The sequence below is a fragment of the Ambystoma mexicanum genome, chromosome 12, assembly GCF_040938575.1.
Source record: "Ambystoma mexicanum isolate Mex_15411 chromosome 12, UKY_AmexF1_1, whole genome shotgun sequence".
In the NCBI taxonomy this organism is placed as follows: domain Eukaryota; kingdom Metazoa; phylum Chordata; class Amphibia; order Caudata; family Ambystomatidae; genus Ambystoma; species Ambystoma mexicanum.
Genome location: NC_090936.1, coordinates 285879016 through 285900276, shown reverse-complemented (window position 1 = coordinate 285900276; position 21261 = coordinate 285879016). Strand labels below are relative to the sequence as shown.

The 21261-nt window shown below is 44.1% G+C and overlaps 1 protein-coding gene across 4 annotated transcripts in view; it reads left to right on the top strand.

Annotated features, from left to right (window-relative positions):
- The window catches only part of ABCC9 (ATP binding cassette subfamily C member 9), a 1387936-nt gene that overhangs the window by 1020336 nt on the left and 346339 nt on the right, over positions 1–21261 (top strand). For all 4 annotated transcript variants that reach the window (XM_069628445.1, XM_069628446.1, XM_069628447.1 and 1 more), the window contains one exon: positions 1944–2046. In XM_069628445.1, the coding sequence (XP_069484546.1) occupies positions 1944–2046 (103 nt within the window). The remainder of the gene's footprint in view (positions 1–1943; positions 2047–21261) is intronic.

The following is a 21261-nucleotide window of genomic DNA, read 5'->3' as shown; positions in this document are numbered from 1 at the left end:
GTGCCATGAAGCGGCTACATAATCATATGGACAGGTTCATAATGATTTCGTAAATTAAGGTGGGAAAACCTAGATTTTGTGGTGCGGTAATGCAGTTCAAACAGCAATTGCCTTCTAGTACAGGTAATGAAAAGGATAGCATAATAATTCCAGTAAGGTGTTAGTTATGCAATGAAACACTTAGTTACAATGGTGTTTAGCAGTGGGGTCCGTATTTTGTGGAGCGAGGCCACTGTCATGATACATGGTGTTAATAGGTGTGTGGGGCGATTTATTAACGGGCATGGTGACACTGTGCACAAAAACAGGTGCGGGGGCAATTGGATACGTACGGGTCACAAATGCAGTGCCTATATTTCAATATGCAGCAATAGTATCAGTGAGTGCGCAAACAATGGGCTGCATAGATGGGCATTCGGGCAGGTCTGGTAGAGCAGTGGGAGCCGAGGCAGTGGCAACCTCAGAGCAAGGCAAGTTGCAGGGGCTGGCAAGCACAGGTGCGAAGGTGAGTGGAAATGGTAGGAGCAGGCCTAGCGGAGCCAGACAAAGGAACAGCGTGCATAGGTGAGCAGTGGGCACTTTGATAGGGAAATGGGGGAGATCAGTCTTACCGCCATGCGCAGTTTATAGTGGTTGATATTGACGGATGGGCAGGCGATCTAGATAGTTTTGTGGTATTGTAGCAGCAATAGTGGTGGCAGGCCTCCAGTCCTCCCGGCTCCGGCAGGCTCGGGAAAAGAGGCCATGTGATACGGGCCTCAGGTGCAAGGGCCGGCAGCCGCCTGCTAGTGGCCACAATTAGTTGATGTAGCTGCATTGGGACAGGTTGCTTAGCAGCCAAATAAAGAAAAACTGATTGGGCGGGCGGCGGCCTTCTTATGAACAGCTGGGAATACAAATAGCTGGCGCTTCGCTTGTTGCATGAATTCTGGTGTTCTGGGCCAAAAAACACAACTGTGGTGGGGCAATTGCAGGCAGTAGGTGGGGATCACGTCGTGCAGGCTGCAGGAAGGTAGTTACTGTCGCCTGTCTTACGAGACGGGTGAGTGGTCATGGTGAAACACACGTGGCAGGCACAGTGAGCGTGTGGTCCTCTCTGTGTAGCTCTGCAGTAGCAGAGCACGGCCTAGGGGCTCCTTCCCTTTAGGAAGATGGATGGCAGCTGGGCTCGGGACAGGGGGCCTTGTGCTACGGGCTTTAGGCGGTAGGGCCGCTTCCACCTGCCGGCGGCCGCAATTGGTTGATCTAGCGGCGTCGGAACAGGTTGCTTAGTAGCCGAATAAACAAAAACGGATCGGGCGGGTGGCGGCCATCTTATGAACAGCTGGGAATACAAATGGCTGGCGCTTCGCTTGTTGCATGAATTCTGGTGTTCTGGACCAACAAACACAACAGTGGTGCAGGCAGCAGGTTGGGATCACGTTGTGCAGGCTGCAGGAAGGTAGCAGCTGTTGCGGGTCTTACGAGACGGGTGAGTGGTCGTGGTGAAATACACGTGAGTGCATGGTCCTCTCTGTGTAGCTCTGCAGCAGCAGAGCACAGCGTAGGGGCTCCACCCCTTTAGGAAGATGGATGGCAATGGTTGGTTGGTTAGTGCTAGAGGGGCTTGACATTATTTGCAAAGTTTGAAGCGCGTTTGTGCCATGTACTGGCCTTAATTCACAAATTGAGGTGAGTGAATTCTATGTGTTTCTAGTAGCATTACACTTGAACATTTGCACCCTATTTTCAACTTTTTGTTTATGTAGATCTAGTGTCCTTTTAATATTTCCCTTTGATTTCCATTTAGTCATTTGGGATACATGATAAATCATTTTAATTGTATTGCTGTAATGTTTGACCTTTTACATGCTTATGTTCAGTGCTCTGGCCCCTGACATGGACATTCACGTTTTTAGAAAAGTGACCATATGCATGTATAACTAGTGCACTTTATTCTGCAGACATGAAGCCAGATTTAAGCAGCGCATGCTGGAACTGACAGACACTAACAACATCGCCTACTTGTTCCTGTCGGCTGCCAACAGATGGCTGGAGGTCAGAACGGTACGTACAGTTTAGTCTGTGATGCAGCTGAGCTCTGAAACTGGAAAAAAAACGAACGTGATACAAATGGGAATATAATAGAATAAACTCTTTTGAAACTATGTAATAACTCACAGGGTGCTTAAAATAGGCCAGCCTGGTTTATGTTACGGTGTAAAGAAAGGATTCCTAGCGGATGCCTGGTTTGTATTTCTCGTAAGACAATACCGCAACACTTTCTAGGTCTGTTTTATGAAGGGCAAGATGGAAACTTGGAATGGATGAGCTTGCCTAATAATAAAAAATACCACTGGCACACAAGCAGCTCCTCCAATGGACACACATTAGCACTGGCAACAGTTTTGGCTTGTTGTATAGGCAATGGATAGCCATTTGCCAGCCATTGCCGTTTATTGCCCTTGTGTTTGCCAACTGTTGCCACCTGATGGCCAAGTATTAGCATCATTTAGCAGTTCCTCAGCATCATATGAGGCATTGCTATTTTGCAATCTATACTATTGATCACGCCTTCCTTTGTTATAGCAATTCTACAAGAGCCACGCGCATTTAAGTGTAAACAGCCATTAGGTATCACTCACAAATCCCTCTGGTTACCAGGATAACAGTTTTTGTTATAATTCTACACGTTTAAGGATTGTTTAAAGGAAATAAATGCAAACATTGCTGGAAATTATGTTTTAAGTTCGGGAGGATAGCTCAGCCGCAACGCGCTCGCCTTGGAAGCAAGACGACACGGAGCCACACAGGTACGATCCCTGGGTCCGCGCTTAAACCTCTGGGTATTAAGCGAGTTATAAATAACCAATCATATCATATCAAGCTGTTTTTATTTTATAATTTCTTAAGTACCATGCTGTTTTAAGCATTATTTAATGTTTTTAAAAAAAAGGAGTACAGATGTGTTTAATGTACAATAAACGTAACGCTGCCATAAATAAATCATGGTCTTTGCTGGAAATAAATTGTGTTACCGTTCTGTCTCCCAAGGTACAGGAGTAAAATGGCAATAACATTGTAACACCTAATACCAATGGAAGTCCTGTTTGCACAATGCAAATGGTTTCATAAGATCATTGTGCCATTGTGTCTTTTCTTATAAAATTAACACGTTCCTGTTTGTATAAACAAACATTAAAACATATCACAAACATAACCCACGACTCCAAAAAAGGAGATTATTACAAAATAAAACTAGTCATGTTCAGGTTTTCATTTCAGCAATAAGCCGCGAGCTGGGGTCGGCATTTCCACTTCAGGTAATGCCCGGGGCCCATAGTTACAGGCCCGAGCCTGCGGCATTACCTGAAGTAGTAAGGCCCCCCCTTGCAAGGGGCTTATTGCTATTAGTACCCTGGCACGTATAACTGGGGTGCTAAAGGCAATTTTTTATCGGACCGGAAACGCGTCGTCGTTTCGGAACAGAAAAAAAAGTTACAAAAATGGTCTCTGGGAAGGAAAAACGCAGTCCGTTTTCCCTTTCCATGGCGGCCATTGAAAACAATAGGAAAAAAAGTAAACAAAAAAAAGACTGCCATGAAAAGGAAGAAGGGACTACGTGAAGTCGCTTCGTCCTTTCCATGGCGGCCTGTCGCAAGTCGGAAGCAGACGTGTGTTTCCAGCGCATCTACTCTTGATGAGGAGCAAAAAGAAGGTACGTGGAGGGAAAGGGGAGGAAAGGGAAATCTGGGGAGTAGGAGGGGAGCACAGAGCACTTACCTCATTCTCTGGCAGGTGAACGGGGCGGCCTCTAGCTGTGAGTTGGCTCGGAGTGGGGGGACTACCACTGGTAATTCCCCCATTCCAAGCCTCCTCATTGAATGAGAGGCTGCCACACCCCCTCACCGGGTACTAATTTGAAAAAGCACTCCTACAACTTACACAAATGACTAAGGCTAATTATAAACGAAACCTGAAATAATTCTTGCTTATGAGAGCATGGTCCTGATCCCATTGGAAAATGTTTTTTAAATCAGGCCCTATGTCTTTCCTGAGTAAAACATTAGGAATAGTAATTTATTTCATGGATATTGAGAGTTCTAATTCTGATGGCAATCAGAGTTTGTAAGTAATTGATTTCTGCAATTAGGAAACATGAAGTGTGCTCATTTTTAGCTTGGGCTATTAGGTGACACTTTTGCCGCCTATAAGCCAAAATTATTGCATTAGAGTGCAAATAGGGAACAATGGAATATGAGAAGGGGCACACAGCTTGAAGGCGTTGTTTGGTTGTTTGCCCACCCATTGACGGCTCATGGCCTTGCTAATCCTTTGGCCATTCCAACCCTGTTCCTGCCCCTCCCCGCCCAAAGCACCTCCTAATGGGAACACTTTGAGATACTTTATTCAAGCCTTACAATCAAACTTTTCTCTCAAGGGCCTGCCAGTGATTTTTTAAAGCAGTCTTCTGTGAGTTAATGAATTAATTGGACCTGTAAACCTGATACTAGTGTAATAAAAATGCCTTAACCAGGTATTCCTTCAGCCACTAGATTTAGAAGCCCTATGTGTGTCCTTCGCTAAAGTCCTTTTAAAAACAAGCATTGGCAAAGTCAACAGTTTTGACTTGTGTATAAGTATTAGGCATTTACCAGACACTGCTTTTATATGCCAAGTTACTCGCATCATTTTTCACCTGCTGCCATCAGTGGTCAGTTAATACTCGTTCATCCCTTCATTAATTCCTTCAATACTTTTTTTCAAATAAAAATATACATCACACAGCACAAAAATTGCAAAAGCGAATCAATTTAACATTTTCCACATTGGCTCATAAGAAAGATACCATTTAAAAAATTTAACACATTGTAGAAAAAATAAATGTTTGTATTTGTATTTGTTTATTATTTATAATGCGCACCGAAACCTGAGGTATCCAGTGCAAATGATCAAAACACTAAAAAAGCAATTCACATGATAACTAACCATGACACCTTTTCTGAGATACATAGCTCTTTTTAAAAAGGATAGCAATGCCCAAGCAACATATTTGGGATCAGCGATAAAAGGAAGGATAATGCAGAATGATCTCAATTTATACTGTCTAAAAACAGGAAGAACAGGAGCCTTTCTAATGTCCATATAGGCAAGGCCGACCAGAATAAAATGATAGATATCTCCAGCAGCGTCTCCACAAGCTGGACAGCTCTCGAGATCCGAAAAGCCCTTCCAGCTAGCAATGTTTACTCTCAACAGCAGGCTGTTGAACCGAGCACGGGTAATCAGCCAGCGGTCGCCCTATTTTCGAGCCCATAAGAAGATATGGCTGAATAAGACCGACCCTACTGATGGCTGCTATGGCTCTGTTTTCTGGAATGGAGAACTCCTTACGTTCCTTTTTGTCTTTAACTGCACACTAAACATAAACTGAAGCTCTACATTTTTGCTGCTGTTGATGTGCTCATGGCAGCAGCGCGCTCAGGGGAAAAAGTGCTTAGACATTTTTTTCAAATAAAAAGTGACTTATAAACGGAAGACAAGAAATGTTCTGCCATATATCCTTGACCAACAAAGACTGAATAATAAAATGTGTAAGCTTGCCTTCTCATTTGACCAGAGATGCAACCACAAAATAATTGGTTCCAGAGCCCACTGGTCGTTTAGGAAGCAAACTCCCAGCTACTGGTGCACGACATAACTAGGAGCAGAAACTGAAAGTCCCAAAAGGCCCTTGAGGAATTTGTTTTCCTGTATCTGTTGGACAGGCCTTTTCATGCAAACCCAGAGTGAGGAACCAAAGAGGACAGCAGCCTTTGTCTGGGTGCGAAAAAATTCAAGTTTCAAATCTAATGGTTGGCCATGACACCAGGCCGTAAAACGTGAAAGCCCACCCAGATATTGGGCCATCTTCAATTGTTGCTTGGCTAGATGTGCTTTGCCCCTTACTGTTGCTGAACAACGTACCCCCAATAGTCAAATTCCCTAACTCCTGGGATGATGGACCCCTTACGAAGCATAAGGATAATTTTCCTGAACCTACTCTCCCCAACACATGCCATCACAACAGATTTTGTGCTATTCATTTTTAATTCCAAACTATTCATAAACTCAGCATAGGCAGTGATCAATTTCTGAAGAGCCTCTGGGGTTCTAGCTATCACAACGGTGTCATCAGCGTATGCTAAGGTTCGAAAGGCCCTACCACCCTGCCTTGGGAAATCTGCCTGGAAGTCCACCAGGGATTTGTGTAGACCATTTATATACAATGCAAGATATACAGCTTCCACTTACAGAACACAAAACTTGTAACCAGTAGATACAAGTTCAGAGCCTGCTCCATGATTCCCACCCCTGATCTAAAACCAAGCTGAATGTCCGAAAGAAACGACTGATCAGAGAGCCATGTTTCATTGTGCCCCAGTAGCACTCTCCAAAAACTTTTATGACAGTCTCAAGCAGGGAGATGGGTCGATACGACAATGTGCTGGCCGGGTCCCCCTTTTAAAATGTTTTAAAAATGATGTCTGACAGCCAAGAGGTTGAATAATTGTTGTACTCCAAAAAGGCGTTGTCAGCCACGGTCAACAGGGGTACCCAGACTTCGACCCGGTCGTGAAAACGAGAACACATGCCTTATTAAACCCGCCCTTCTTATTCAGCTTAGCCTTCCTCTTACATGTCTTCACAAAACCCTTCAAAAAATTCCCAATCAAAGCAGCAAAATTGGTTACAACATGGGCGATATTACCAGGATTGTCTGAGATAGACAAAATACAAAGACGTTGTTGTGCTAAAATCTTAAGGTGTATATTTGAGTTAAAAATGATGGCCCAATTAATTCTCCTGTTCTGCGTCGTCTCCACCTCTACTAGATTTGGAAAATTATTATTATTAATCTTCTGTTCATTCCCCACAACCCCTGCAATTTAAGACTTATTTGGTGGTGATCACTACTGGGATCACACAGTATTTCAAATTCCTGAATCCTATCCCACATTTGCACTGAAATGCGAAAATAATCGATGGTTTGAAATGTGGGACGGCCCGGGATATCTGAGGGGACACGGCCATTAACTGACTGCATGCCCCATTCTATGAACCAAACCAAAAAGTGGAGGCCTTTTGCACATACCCAAAGGTCATGCATTTTATTGCAAAATTAGGAATGTTAAGAGTCATGTCTTCCGAAGCATCTAGAAGAACATCCACTTTACCCGCACCTATTTTTCTTCAATTAGGATTTTAAGATGTTTCAGCCTATTTGCCTGAGCCTTTTACAGGCTTTTATAGACGTTTTGAACTGCCACTGACCCCCTCATTCCGCCAAGACAACATAAACATTTGTAGATAGTCCCTATCAGTCCTGATGTCCTCCACCCTACAATGAAGGGAGGCCTTAATCAATACTGCCAGGCAACCAAAACATCCGTCACTGTTATTTGTATTTGGTGGCTACCCCATAAAACTCAAAGCCATCGAGAAGGGGGCTATCTAAGGTCCAAGTTTTCTGCAAAATTATCCCATCATATATTTTTAAACAATTCAATATAATTCCCCCTGCTTTCTGGACCCACGATGTTCACTGGCAGGGGGCCCGCCTGTCAATCAATTTCTTCAATAGTGGAGAATAATTCATGCCAATTTGAAACCACAGCTACAGCTTCTGTGGCTGATACACAGCCAGCTTTCCTGACCGGTTAATCGGCTGAAGGTCTGGTCCTTTGATTTAGAATATGGTGATTATTAGGATAGGTCAATGGCCTCCCAAAGGACACTTATCTCACTGTCCCTCCTACCAAACACAGGTTGATCAACACAAGAGTTATTCCGCCCGCCAGGGTTAGAGCAGAGGGAGGCCAGCAAATTCACTTTACTAATTAATTTACTGACATTTGGTCTTAAATCTCTTGACAGAATGGAACTAGTCAAATGACTGATGAGTGATCGGTCTGCAAATGAAAGAACAATACAGTCGCCCTTGACAGATTTTCTTGTTGGATCAACCCAGCCTACCCTATTGGCCATCATGATTTCACCCGAATTAATACTAGGTCCCATTAAATTAGAATCCATCCAGTTGTTTTATTCATTAGGGAAGTAGTGGATTCAGATCTCCCTCTGCAGAGGCCTGGCACATCCACTATTGCCCCAATCAGTGGGACGGTGGGTGGTGGCAGGTTTAACTTTTTGCCTTTTGTGCTCATATTCACCAGACTCACTGATTTCCTCCCATGTGTATTAGATCCCATCAACAAACTTACCCCATTGTTCTCTGGGTCTATCTGATGATGTGCATCAGTGGACGCTAGATTGGGGACACTAACCTCCATTCCCACCATCTCCATATGCCCTATGTTCCTGGTGCCTTCCACCATCACAGGTCTTTCCTTTGTTTGGTCCCTGGTGCATCCTGCTGGGGTTTCCTCATATCTTCTGCTCTCTGATGGAATCCTCTAAGATAGCTAGAGTGTTCATGACCCCCTGCTTGAAGGATTGCATCAAATCCATGATGAATTTGAGACTACTATGTCAGACTGTGTTGCCTCCGTGACTGATGTCGCTCTCAGGCAAATTGTTTCCTGCCTTAGAAGAAGTTGCTGAATAGGGTTCAGCTTCTCATCTAGTAATGCCTCCAGCCAGATCTTGCCCTCATCTTCGTGAGGGGCCTGGGATTCTTCAAGGATTATCTCCTGTCACCTCTCCTCCACCTGCTCTCCCTCCTCAGCTACTCTCCAATTTTTCCACCAAGTTCCACAAGCCCCGAAGCAACTATCCTAGTAGGCTTCTCAGTTCCCATATATCTTATTTTGTTTTTTCCATCCAGATTCTTTAGGTAGAGATCAAAACATTTTTGTGAATTTGCTTTGTGTTTCTCTGGAATATGTTTCTGTTTTTTCGCCTCTCTAGCAGATATACTGTCCTCACAAGCCTTTCATTTAACCATTATGCGAGGGCACAAACCTTATGAGTTCTCCAACCTTAAATGATCATATAACAGCGTATGACATCTCAAAATGCCCTAGATGTTAAAATTGATCCCGTAATCCCAAAGAGTATAATCAATACAGTTGGCCAAAGCTATAACAGCAAACAAGCAGAAATGCAATAAATACGAACAATTTAAAAATGTTAGATGTTGTAACAAATTACTGAAACATGCTAGAACCTTGGCTTAATAATAATAGAGTTAACTGTACTGTGCAATGGTAGGCAATGCTAAATCTCAATGCTCAAGTGCAATACACAATATGCAATCTGCAATCAGCAAATGTGCAAATATGCTAGCAAGGGTATGAAAGGTGTTGAGTGCCAAATGTGCAAATGTGCAGAAACAGTATAAAATTGTTATGAGCCAAATTCAACCAAAATCAACTTTAAATCCAAAATCCAGATCTCAATATCAATGTCAACATCCCAAAGGCATGTGCGAAAGACCCAAAACTTCTTTGCAAACAATGTCCAATATATGTTATACTGTGCTATCCTGTGCAGGTGAGGGCAGAAGCTGGTACTGCTGGCTAAAAAGTTACTCTGACCATCCAAATGCTCACCACAAGAGGGGACAGGGCAAGCCACGACAGCGTGGGGGTTAATCAGAGTCAGTCTCACTTCCCCTACCCACCCCCTCTGGTGAGTGACTCTGCACACTCGCGTTTCTCCCCCATAGATTCTCGCACAAAGGCTGCACAACAGCTGCAGCAACCAACAGGCCAGATGTCAGGGCGAGGTTTTGGTTTGTGTATAAGGGTTAAGCATTTGCAAGTCCCTGTGATTAGATGCCCAGATAACCACACCATGTTTACAGCTGATACCATCGATGGGCAGTTGATACCACTACAGCAGTGCCTGGCAGTTGCCTTTACCATGCCTACACAAAAAGCCAAACTGTTGGCATTGTCAATGCGTGTTCATTTTGCATAGATCTGCAGCAGCGTATTTTAATGTTATTCGCTGCAAAGTCTTGAGATCTGATGTGATGGGTCTGCCCTATTGTTGATACAAAATCTTTAGATTACAGCATTTATGACAGCCAACTTCTTTTAGTACCATTGCTGCAACTTTTTTTTTCCCTGCCCCTTTCTCTCAGGTGTGTTTGTTATGTTTCTTTGAGAAATGTAGCATAGAAATAGCTGATTTGTGTTGCTTGGTCTAGTTGCTTTTAAAGGTCCAATTCACAAAGACTCGGATAACAGGAATAGCCATCGATAGTGCTTTTTTCAGATGCCAGATTCCCAGAAAATACACAAGTCACACACTTCTCAAGAGTGTGGCCTGCTCACTCCCTGAGGACTGTTCATTAGTGCAAATGATATGTAGTCCTACCACCCTGTCTTTATGAGTGCCAGCATTTACACTCACGACCATTGTTTTCCTAGGGGTGCAGCATCAACCTGGTGTTTGGGAGTACAATTCAGCATTTCAGGCCAGAAAAAGGCCTTTGATATGCTGAAGTGGGAAAAAAACGTATTGAAAATCATTCCTAGCAGTGCTAAAGTTGTTGAGACGCTTGCAGAAGGACTGCTGTTCACGCCATTGCTGTCCTGGAAATATTGACAATAGAATGCACTGAAAGGTCACACCTGACCCTCCTGTGCATTGCACATTCTACTCTGCTTGGTGCAGACAGGCACAGGGGATTGCATGGCCTTATTATGCATTGAAAGGTCCATCCCTATGTGTGAACCTGGGATGCCCTCGTCCCTCTGTGCATGGGAATGTTCACTCCACCTGCCACATTTGAGGAACTGCAGGCTGGTGTTCACAAAGGGGGTTGTGCATTTCCCAGAGACGCCCATTCTAATGCCCTCTGTGACCCGCGTTTCTTCTGATGCAAATGAAGGATTCCGGATTCCTTCACTTGCGTCAGAACATTTTTTGTGAATTGTGCCAAAAGAGTTTTCACCTTGTTTTGGAGAGTGAGAGGAGTGGGGTTGAGGATATTCAGTGTGCAAACATTGAGCAATACTACAAGACGATCGGTTCTATCAATATGCAGGTTTAGCAACTGTTTGAAATGTTCGTTAATAGCATCACTGGCGGACTTGTCAAGTTTCAACAGTTAAATCCAGGAATGTTCCCGTAAATTAACATTATAAAGACATATCTGTCATTTCGACATGAATTCAACTGCACAGATCAGATGAAACGTATTATCGTGTAACTCTGTTTCATGCGTACGTCTTTAATGTTCTATCGCAGTGCACTATTCATGTAATGTGGGAGTACAATAGGCCATTTCAATTAAAAAGCCACACACAACATAACTCCAGCTAGTGGACATCCCTGGATGTTCACCTTCAGTTCAAAGCCACAGAGCAACCATCTTTGGACAGGCACCCATCAATGAAATGCTTACATGTTGTGCTCCATATAAGATTAATGCTATTGCCTTATAGGATAGTGCTATGTCAGCTCTAATCAGACAGCTCTCAAGAATGCATCCACCACTAGTGCTGGTGTACTTGGCATGCCTGCAGAGAATGCTTCCTATCCCACGTTACATTGAAACTGCATAGTAGTATTAAGGTGGAACAGCTATTTTTTAATCATGGCGTAAATTTGATTCCTGTCGAAATGTATATAGATATAACAAAATGGGACTTTTTCCAAAGGGTTTACTTTCCACACCCAGATGTCTGAATAGTTCTCTCCACTGAAATGCGGGGACAAGCCTCTCCTAAGAGTAAGTGAACTGTGGATGTTGGGCAGTGTTTGCTTTCCCCTTGAATCAGATGGCTTTCATCAGAAACTCTACCAGCAACACTTCCCTCAGACACTTGGAGGAAAGCCAAAGGGGTTCATAAAGGACACGTGTTATGAAGATAGGTTGGAATAGCCTTTGCCCTGAAGTGAAACACAATTGCCAATTGTACACTTGCCCAAAATCGGATTAACAGCACAGTTCTCCTGACACTGTCCCAGGAATACTTGGTCACAAGATTGTGAGAGGTATCCATCTTGATTTGGTATATTCTGTTCATTGACCCACTCAGTTCAGTCAATGTCCGTGCAAGCACTAGATGCGCCTCGAAACACGTTGTGTATAGGTGCATTATTAATACCCATTAAGTAAAAAATAAAACAATAAGTGGCTTGAAACCAGACCTAGTGAGGTAGCTACATTCTCATACACAAATAACAAGCACGAACCTTGAAAAAGTGCATTGGTCAGCATAGTGCGTTCTAAAGAGCCCTTCTCAACACTGTAAAAGCACTTCCAGAACAGACTAAGCCTATTCCCGGATTACATGAATAGAAACATTGAAACCACCTTTTCAGTGACAATGTTTCAAAAGCCTGATGTATTCCCGAGAAACCTTCTGCAAGCTCTCGAGAATCAGAAACCTTGATGTCTATTGCACTCCCTATCTCAGTTCATTTTCAAAGACCCACGATTGCAAAGTATAGCAACCTGTGCAGCTCAACCAGGGAGAGTGCAACCCTGTTTAATAACACTGTTCAACAGAAAGACTAAGAAAGAGGCTTGCAGAAAAAGCACCTGAAGAAGATTGCAGCATCAATTGGAATTCCGGAATTCTCTGGTGTCTGGCAGAAATTGCTCCCATCGAGATCATGGGATCGCTGGACTACTGTACCAGGGTCTAGCCGGGGCAGGCTGGGTACCAGGTGCAGCGGCTGCAGGTCCCTAGCCTTAAATGCACGTAGACTTACTCCTTCTGCCGGCCTTTTGCAGTAACTCCACTGGCTGCCGGTGAAGGCCTGAGTTGAGTTTAACGTTCTGTGTGTCTCTCACCAGGCACTCCATGACACGGGCGTAACTAATTTGAAAAATAAACTGCATCGCTACTACCCTGCCAGGTGCCTTCACTCGCCCTCTCATATGCCTTTGAAAGTGCCATGCTTTGAGAGAGCATGACTGAGGCGGCGGCACCTTTTCAGTCCTTGTTTTCACCTTGTGGAACAAGCTCCCTTACCAACTTCAGGACTCTGCAGTTCCGCAAGGCACCAAAGACTCATCTGTTTTAATCCTTCCTCACGATATGGCACCCTCCCCCTGAATGTCTGCTTCTCAGTTAGCGCCTAGATGCCCTTGGGCCATAGTTTGGGCTCTATATATTCCAGTACATTCAAAATACCAGAATACAAGAGCATTTTTATCATATAGAGAGATCTTTAGCAAGAGAGTACACCAAACCAATCTGGTGATGTTGAGACTTCCTTGGATTGGTGATATGCTTATGCTCAACATTGCCATCGAAGTCCATTTTCAGATGAACCTCTCCCTTGGGACCCTGCATCCTGCTTCAGCTTCCAATAATACCTGGTTGTTCTCAGAGTCTCATAATTGTTTAACTTTGACTACCAGCCATTTTAGGGCAAGATAATTCACTCTTCATCGGGTGCCAGCATGGCTGTGGTCCTGGCTGTGGTTCTGCTCATGAAAGGTTTTTCTAAAAGTAATTTCCTTCAGTGGGCCCAATCACTAAAATACTCAGGCCAGGTTCTCTTTCCACCCAGAATGGCCTTTGACCCCAGTACCACTATAAAAATAAATACACTTCAATGGCTTCCTAAAATAAATAAGGACCGTATTCCTAATTCATATTTGGCAATTACACTTATTGTTATGCTGTTGTCGCCACTGGCATTAGATAGGTACACATATTTTATTTGTATGCTCCAAATTACTCCTTTGCTATTTTTGTGGTGTCACAGATGGCACAAGAATTAGCTGAACCTCCAAAAGAGTTCAATAGCTTTATTGGGTAACAGCTGGAATTGTGCAGCTGATTCAAATATGAGCGCACTGGTTTGAAGACAGCACAAGTTAATTGTTCAGTACAGGACAGGTGGATGCATTTACAGGCCTGGAGACAAGAGTTAAGTTTCGTGTAGGGTTGTTTCTCTTGTTTTTCTTTTGGCACCTGTTCCCTAACCAAGGTGTCCCACACCCTGGTTAGTCTCTAGCGATCCATTACCCCTACGACCTGAAGTCTTCCTTCAGCTAGTTGTGCAGACCTAAAGGCAAATGCCTTGTCTATCTAAGCTCAAATTCCTAAATTGACCCTACACTATCAAGAATGTTAGTTCTATCGTGTGGTGTATATATGTGCTGTCAGACCCACTCTTCTTCTTACTACTCTCCTCCTCCCCCTATTCTCCTCTGTTCAACTCCGCTCACCTTCTCTCCTTCCCGCTTCTCACTCCTCTATGTCTTAGAGGTCCCTCTCCTCTATCTCTCAATAGTCTTCCCTTCTGTTATCTAACTCCACCCTCCAATATTACTACTCTCTTTCCTACCAAACTTCCCTCTCTTCACTACTACTACTCTTCCCTCTCCACACTACACCCCTCTTCTTCCTCAAACTCAGTAATATGCTCACCCTTCCACTACACTCATGCACACTATTCTCACTCCAACTTCTCTCCTGCACCCCTCTCATCTCTCCCCACTCCCACACCCTTTTCTACTCTCCATACTCTCTCCAGCGCCAAATCCACAGAGCCATGAGAAAGCATGAAGAGTCCATTGCCGGAAGTCTCCTCTGATGACTGCTGCTGCAAATTCTTATCCAGTGGCAATTCATTCATCTCCAGACCAAGGATCCAAGGACCATGTCCTGTGCTGCTGCATCCTGAATGCACCCACCCAGAAGTTGTTTCTTTCACCTAAAGTACTGTTTGGGCTAGGGTACTACTTAGTCTGGTGTGCATTCAGTGAGGCTGAGTGGGTGATTCGTTTGGGTGGGAGTTTGTTCATGCCACTTGCCAACGCGTAATACTAGAACGCATAACTCTGAAGCTAATACTTGTTTAAGGTATGCTCTGGAACTTTGACTTTCCTGCAACTGAACCCTTTCCTGACCTGCCTACAGCTGGTTCCTAGACCACTTGAACTGCTAAGAGTTGACAGACCTAACACCAAAGGAGGTGGCTTAGCTATTATCCACAAAGCCAACCTCCCTATCAGACTAGCTACTACTACGTCATTTCAGTCCTGTGAACTCCTCATTGCCAAACTCCAACTCTCATGTAACCGTACTCTCACCATCTATGTGATCTACAGACCACCTGGACTACTAGGAACCTTCGAGGACGACCTAACTAGTATCCTGACTAACAATACAAAAGACCATGCACAAATCCTACTATTAGGAGACTTCAACCTTGGCTTCAATGACTGTAATGGCAAACATGCCACATCTGTCGCTGCAATACTGCATGATTATGGATTAACGCAAAAAGCCACTACCCCTACACACTCTAAAGGCAGCACTCTAGATTGTGTTGCTGACTTGAACTGCAACATCAGTCTCACCAGTATAACTCCTCAAATATGGACAGACCACCATTTAATCTCATTCTCTGCTTCACTTGACCTTACCCACCCTAAACCTATAATTATGCCCCCGCCACCCCCCCCATTAGAAGTAAAAAAGACATCACGGTAGAACAACTCCTTCCACACCTCCTCCCCACCCTTAACAATGTAGACAATATTACAGACCCGACCTTACTTGTGGAAACCTATAATAGCACCATGACCAAGGCTCTAGATCTGATCGCCCCCACCAAAATCTGTAAAGGCAAACAACTCTCCCACCTGAATAACTGGTTGACACCTCAACTGAAAGACCTTATAACTCAAAAAAGAAAACTGCAATCAATATGGCGACACTCGCCTACTGAGGAGAACGAAATCAAGTTAACCACCCTTGCCAACCGATATAAAAAGGAAATTATTATCACAAAAAAAAACACTTACAACAACAGAATAGCTAAAGCCAAATCTGACACTAAGGAATTATTCTCCAACCTGCGTGAAATGGAATCACCCATACCGCAAACTGATAATAATCCCAAAAATAAGCTCTGGTGCACTAATATACAAAATGCCCGTGCAGGAAAAATTAGCTCTCTTCAAACCAAAATTGCAATTAAAAAAGCTGCCTTGCTATTGCCAGCGGAGCCTACTCCCAAGGTACAGCCCTCCCTAAACCAGTCCAATAACACTCCTCACCCCTTTAGCTTCAAACAAATAACAATACTAGAGACAGAAAAAAGTATACTCTCCCTAAAGCCTTCTAATTATAAAGGAGATAATTGCCCTCCTCAAATTATAAAAGATGCAGCGAGAGACCTAGCTCCCTTCATCTCTAAACTGATCAACGCCTCCTTTAAGACTAACCTAGTGCCCAATAACCTTAAACAGTCTTGGGTCCTACCTCTGCTAAAAAAACAAACTCTCGACCCTTCCATCCCGACAAATTACAGACCCATCACTACCATCCCATTCCTACTCAAAATTATCGACAGGGTAGCCTACCTGCAAATTCAGGATTACCTTGAAACTAATAACCTTCTAGGCGCACGACAATCCGGCTTCCGCCCCCTTCATGGCACTGAAACAGCCCTGACTGATCTTAAGACTCAAATTGACGAGTTGAAGGATAATGGAAAATCAGCTATGCTACTCCCCCTTGACCTTTTGGCAGCCTTTGACCTGGTAGATCATGCAGTTTTATGCAATCACCTCGGCTCCGCTGCCCATTTTTCAAGCAATGCCATAACCTGGGTTCAATCCTTCCTTGCTAACCGGAATATGAGAGTCTTCTCCCCCTAGCAGCTGCTGATCCCATACAAGTCTCCTGCGGTGTCCCCCAGGGATCATGTGTGTCTCCTACTATGTACAACATCTTTACCAAACCTTTGTTTGACAAGTTGGATAGATTGGGTGTCATCTACACTAACTATGCAGATGACACTCAGATCCTCATCCCCCTTTCGGGTAACTTCTTGGAAGACTCAGCTTTGGTAAACAAGATATATCTCCTCATTCAGGCTTGGATGGCATCACATGGCCTCTGTCTGAATGACAACAAAACGGAGATACTGATCCTCGGCACAGAGACAGTGATTAAAAAACTTGACCCTAACTATGCCCCGTTTAACATTGACAACAATGTCATCAAAGTGATGCTGGAGTCAAAACCCTTGGGGTCTATCTGGACTCAGCACTCACTTTTAAGAAATAAATTAACTCCCTAGCTTCCTCCACAGCCTATACTTGTAAACTGATCCGTGCATGTAGAACATTCCTAACAGAGGCTAGCTGTATCACCCTAGCTAATGCACTTATCATATCCAGATTGGACTATTGTGATGCCCTATATGCGGGATCTAACACGTATATCCTTAACAAACTCCAAACACTCCAAAATAACGCTCTTAGAGTAGCCTTAAACATTCCTAACAGAGCCCATGTCTCTACTGCCAGAAGGACTATCCACTGGCAAAAAATTAAACACAGGATCACCCTCAAAACTCTCTCGCTCACGTACAAATGCCTCAACAATATAGCTCCTCCCTATCTAGCAAACAGAATCAACAAGAGAATCTCAAACCGCCCCACAAGAATGACTAACGCTTATACCTTGATGGTGCCTAGATACAAAAAGAGTACAGCTGGCGGCGCTAGCTTTCCAGTCATAGCTGCCCAAACCTGGAACAAACTCCCCTTAGAACTTAGAAAGGACCAACCTTACCTAAGTTTCAGGCGCAAGGTTCTTTCATGGATATGATCTAATTACATCTAATGTGATCACCCTCTTTTACTAGAACCACTCGTCCTGAGTGACACCTCCCGACTATGTCCATTGTTAACCTGTCCCTCCATAGGGACCTCCGACTACCACTGCTAGTATCTAGGAACTTCACTGGATCCTACTGGGACTACAAAACTGTGGTAGATTGTTACTTAGCTCTTTATGCTTCCGACACCTGGCATTAACTGTATAAGTGTATTCAGACTGTAACGTTGTTGAACTGTCCTACTGCCTATTTCTTTATGCTTCCGACACCTGGCATTTACTGTATAAGTATATTCAGACTGTAATGTTGTTGAACTGTCCTACTGCCTATTTTGTGTGTGTCACTGTAACTAAGTTCTCAAGTATCCTTGTAATGTTTGCGCCCGGCTACCTGTGCGTTTGGTTTTGCGCTATATTAAATAAACAAACAAACAAACAAACAAACAAACAAACAAACAAACAAACTAGGGTCCCTCTCCTGCCTCTTAGTAAACTCATGATATAGACTAGGGAAGGACTTCATAAGATAAGGATTCTGTCTTGAAAGTATAACCAGTGTAAAAGTACCTAATTGCTAAAGAAGTTAGTGTGGTAACTGTATCACTGTGAAAGAAGAAGTTACAAAGTGTCATTAAGTTTATGCTTACCTTTGAGTTGCATTTTGCCCCACCAAAAAGTATCGAACTTGCTTTACTAACTTTGCACAGTGTTTACCCCTTCTGAAAAGTAATACATGTTGGTACTGTTTTATAATTCTGAACTGAATGAGTGTAAACGCTTGCCAGGAGGATTTTACCTTCCTTGAAATACATTTGGGGTCATTACGAGTTTGGAGGTAGCCATGGTGCTATTAGCCCCATGGCTGCCTCCAAACTTTGTCCGAGTCTGGGTTCTTAGAATGGGGACTTACCTGGTCATTCCAACCTTGGAGGACCCAGTAAGTCCCCATTCTGAAAACCATTCCCCTTTCCCATTCGAGCCCCCTTAGGGGTAAATGGGAATGGGGAAGGAGCTAATAACGGGCCCACACATTGTGGGCCCGTTATTAGCTCCATGGTCCCTTAATGGGTCCTGCTAAGGGTGGCTGGTAAAACCAGCCAGCCCTAGTGGGACCCGCTAAGGGACCTCGGACCAGTGCCGTTATCCCCCTACTGCCATACTCGGAATGACCCCCAATGTGAGCCTCATTCTGAGGTTGGAGGTAGTCATGGCGCTATTAGCCGATCTTTGTTTCTGAAAGATCTCAATGGATGGCACATTGATGGGTGGAATGAATCCACTCTTTCGTCTGAACTCTTTGAATTCTGCATCTCTTTCTCTCCCTTCTGGTGCCTCCAATTCATTGAAAGAAACCTTTAGCTTCATTTTCCTCACAAGTTTGAAAAGTTCTACTCTTGTATCAAACAAGGAGCTATTATATGTAGGTACGAAACAGGGCCTCTATGCAGCGTCTTAAGTTCTTGTTCCGTAAGTGTTCTTGAAGATAGATTCAATACTCACTGTGCTTAGAGAGGCATCAGCTTCACCTCACTGATGATTACCAACAAGGGTGAAACACGTGTATGGGGTTGCTGGTGGTACTCTCGTTCAGGTTGGAATTGCCATTGCATTTCGGTGCTGGACAGCCCCTGGGCAGGACATAGACTGATATGCAAATGGATATTTCCCATCTGTGAAAGGCACAGTGAGTAAAAGCAGTAGCTGTGAACTCTCAAGTGGTTAATAACCACTGAACAGGTTATCAAGTCTGTTCTTTCGAGAGAGGGGCGCCGCTACCTTTGCAAAACTATTTTTCAAGGAACCTGGGATTGGTAACCCTAGGTCTCCTGGGGGCAACCAGGCGTGGTCTCCCTCTCACTGTGCTTAGAGAGGCATCAGCTTCACCTCACTGATGATCCCCAACAAGGGTGAAACACGTGTATGGGGTTGCTGGTGGTACTCTCGTTCAGGTTGGAATTGCCATTGCATTTCGGTGCTGGACTGCCCCTGGGCAGGACAAAGACTGATATGCAAATGGATATTTCCCATCTGTGAAAGGCACAGTGAGTAAAAGCAGTGGCTGCGAACTCTCAAGTGGTTAATAACCACTGAACAGGTTATCAAGTCTGTTCTTTTGAGAGAGGGGCGCCCGCTACCTTTGCAAAACTATTTCTCAAGGAACCTGGGATTGGTAACCCTATGTCTCCTGGGGGCAACCAGACGTGGTCTCCCTCTCACTGTGCTTAGAGAGGCATCAGCTTCACCTCACTGATGATCCCCAACAAGGGTGAAACACGTGTATGGGGTTGCTGGTGGTACTCTCGTTCAGGTTGGAATTGCCATTGCATTTCGGTGCTGGACTGCCCCTGGGCAGGACAAAGACTGATATGCAAATGGATATTTCCCATCTGTGAAAGGCACAGTGAGTAAAAGCAGTGGCTGCGAACTCTCAAGTGGTTAATAACCACTGAACAGGTTATCAAGTCTGTTCTTTCGAGAGAGGGGCGCCCGCTACCTTTGCAACTAGATTCAATACTAGACTTTTTTCTGTCTCTGTCTCGTTTCCGGTCCTTCTCTTTGCTTTCCTCTTCCCCCTCCTTGTTCTCTTTGTTCTTTTTGGCCTCTTTCTAAAAAAGTGTAGGAAGTATTGTTTGTGGAGGTAGTTGGTCTCTGTGTGGGGCTTGCGCACAGCTAACTGCACATAGCCCAATTTGATTGTGATGGACATAACAAGCTAGAACCATTACCTGTCAGGAAAGCCCCCGCATGAAGCTGGCAATAGCACTCCAGCATGGTTTCCTGGACACCAATAGCTTTTGTATTAAGTTGTGAAATGGCGTGGTGACTATTTTACAAAATTAAAGAAAATGCAATTCAAATGACTGCCAAGGAAAACGGGAAACGTTTAGAGAGGCTGGCTGCATGATGGGAAACATTGTGGAGCTGGGGGCTTACATGTACAATGAACTTGGGAACACAGAAGGTGAATACAACGGGTCACTGTGGACAGGGTAGTGTGGAGGGTATTTTATGGGGCAGCAGTGTGAAGTCATACACCAGCAAAGGAGGAAGGATATCCTGCATACTAGGGAACTCATATAGTGTGGGCAAATTCCATGAGGTAATGCTCACATATGCTGAGCCCCCTGCTTATCTGGGAGTCCACCTTATGCTACCTCCTGGTTGCTAACAATAGGCACTTTCTTTGTAATGCCTTTGGCTCAAACACTGTGCTCTTTAAATGACATGTTTCTACATGACACTCTTTGTTTCCTAATCCATAGATAACATAGGATAGAGCAAACACTTGAGCTCATCCTATCTGCTCAAAAGAGAGGCAAGAATGCACTAGTCACCCTTTGACTAATCATCTTTTGGAAAGAGATATGATTATGTGTTGTGGACGTTCAAGCATAGCACCAAAAGACCCATCCAACTCTGACCTATACTGGTGAGAAGCTTCCTCACAGTTAAAAATGCATCCCAACCCTGATGTTGTAGTTTGGTGTTCTGTGTAGGACTTTGTTTCTGTATTTATGTTGGGAGTTGTAGCATGCATGCTAGGTAGGGCGACACAGACTGTTTGTTTTAGGGAGGCCGTCCTCTCTATCCTTTGCCCATGAGTGTTTTGATAATGTTCTACAAAGAGTGTGGTTAGGGGATGCAGGTTTTCTTCACCTGCGTTCCTGTGTTGGTGTTGATTACATTTTGCATACCTGATGCACTGCCAAAGCTGATCTGGCATGTT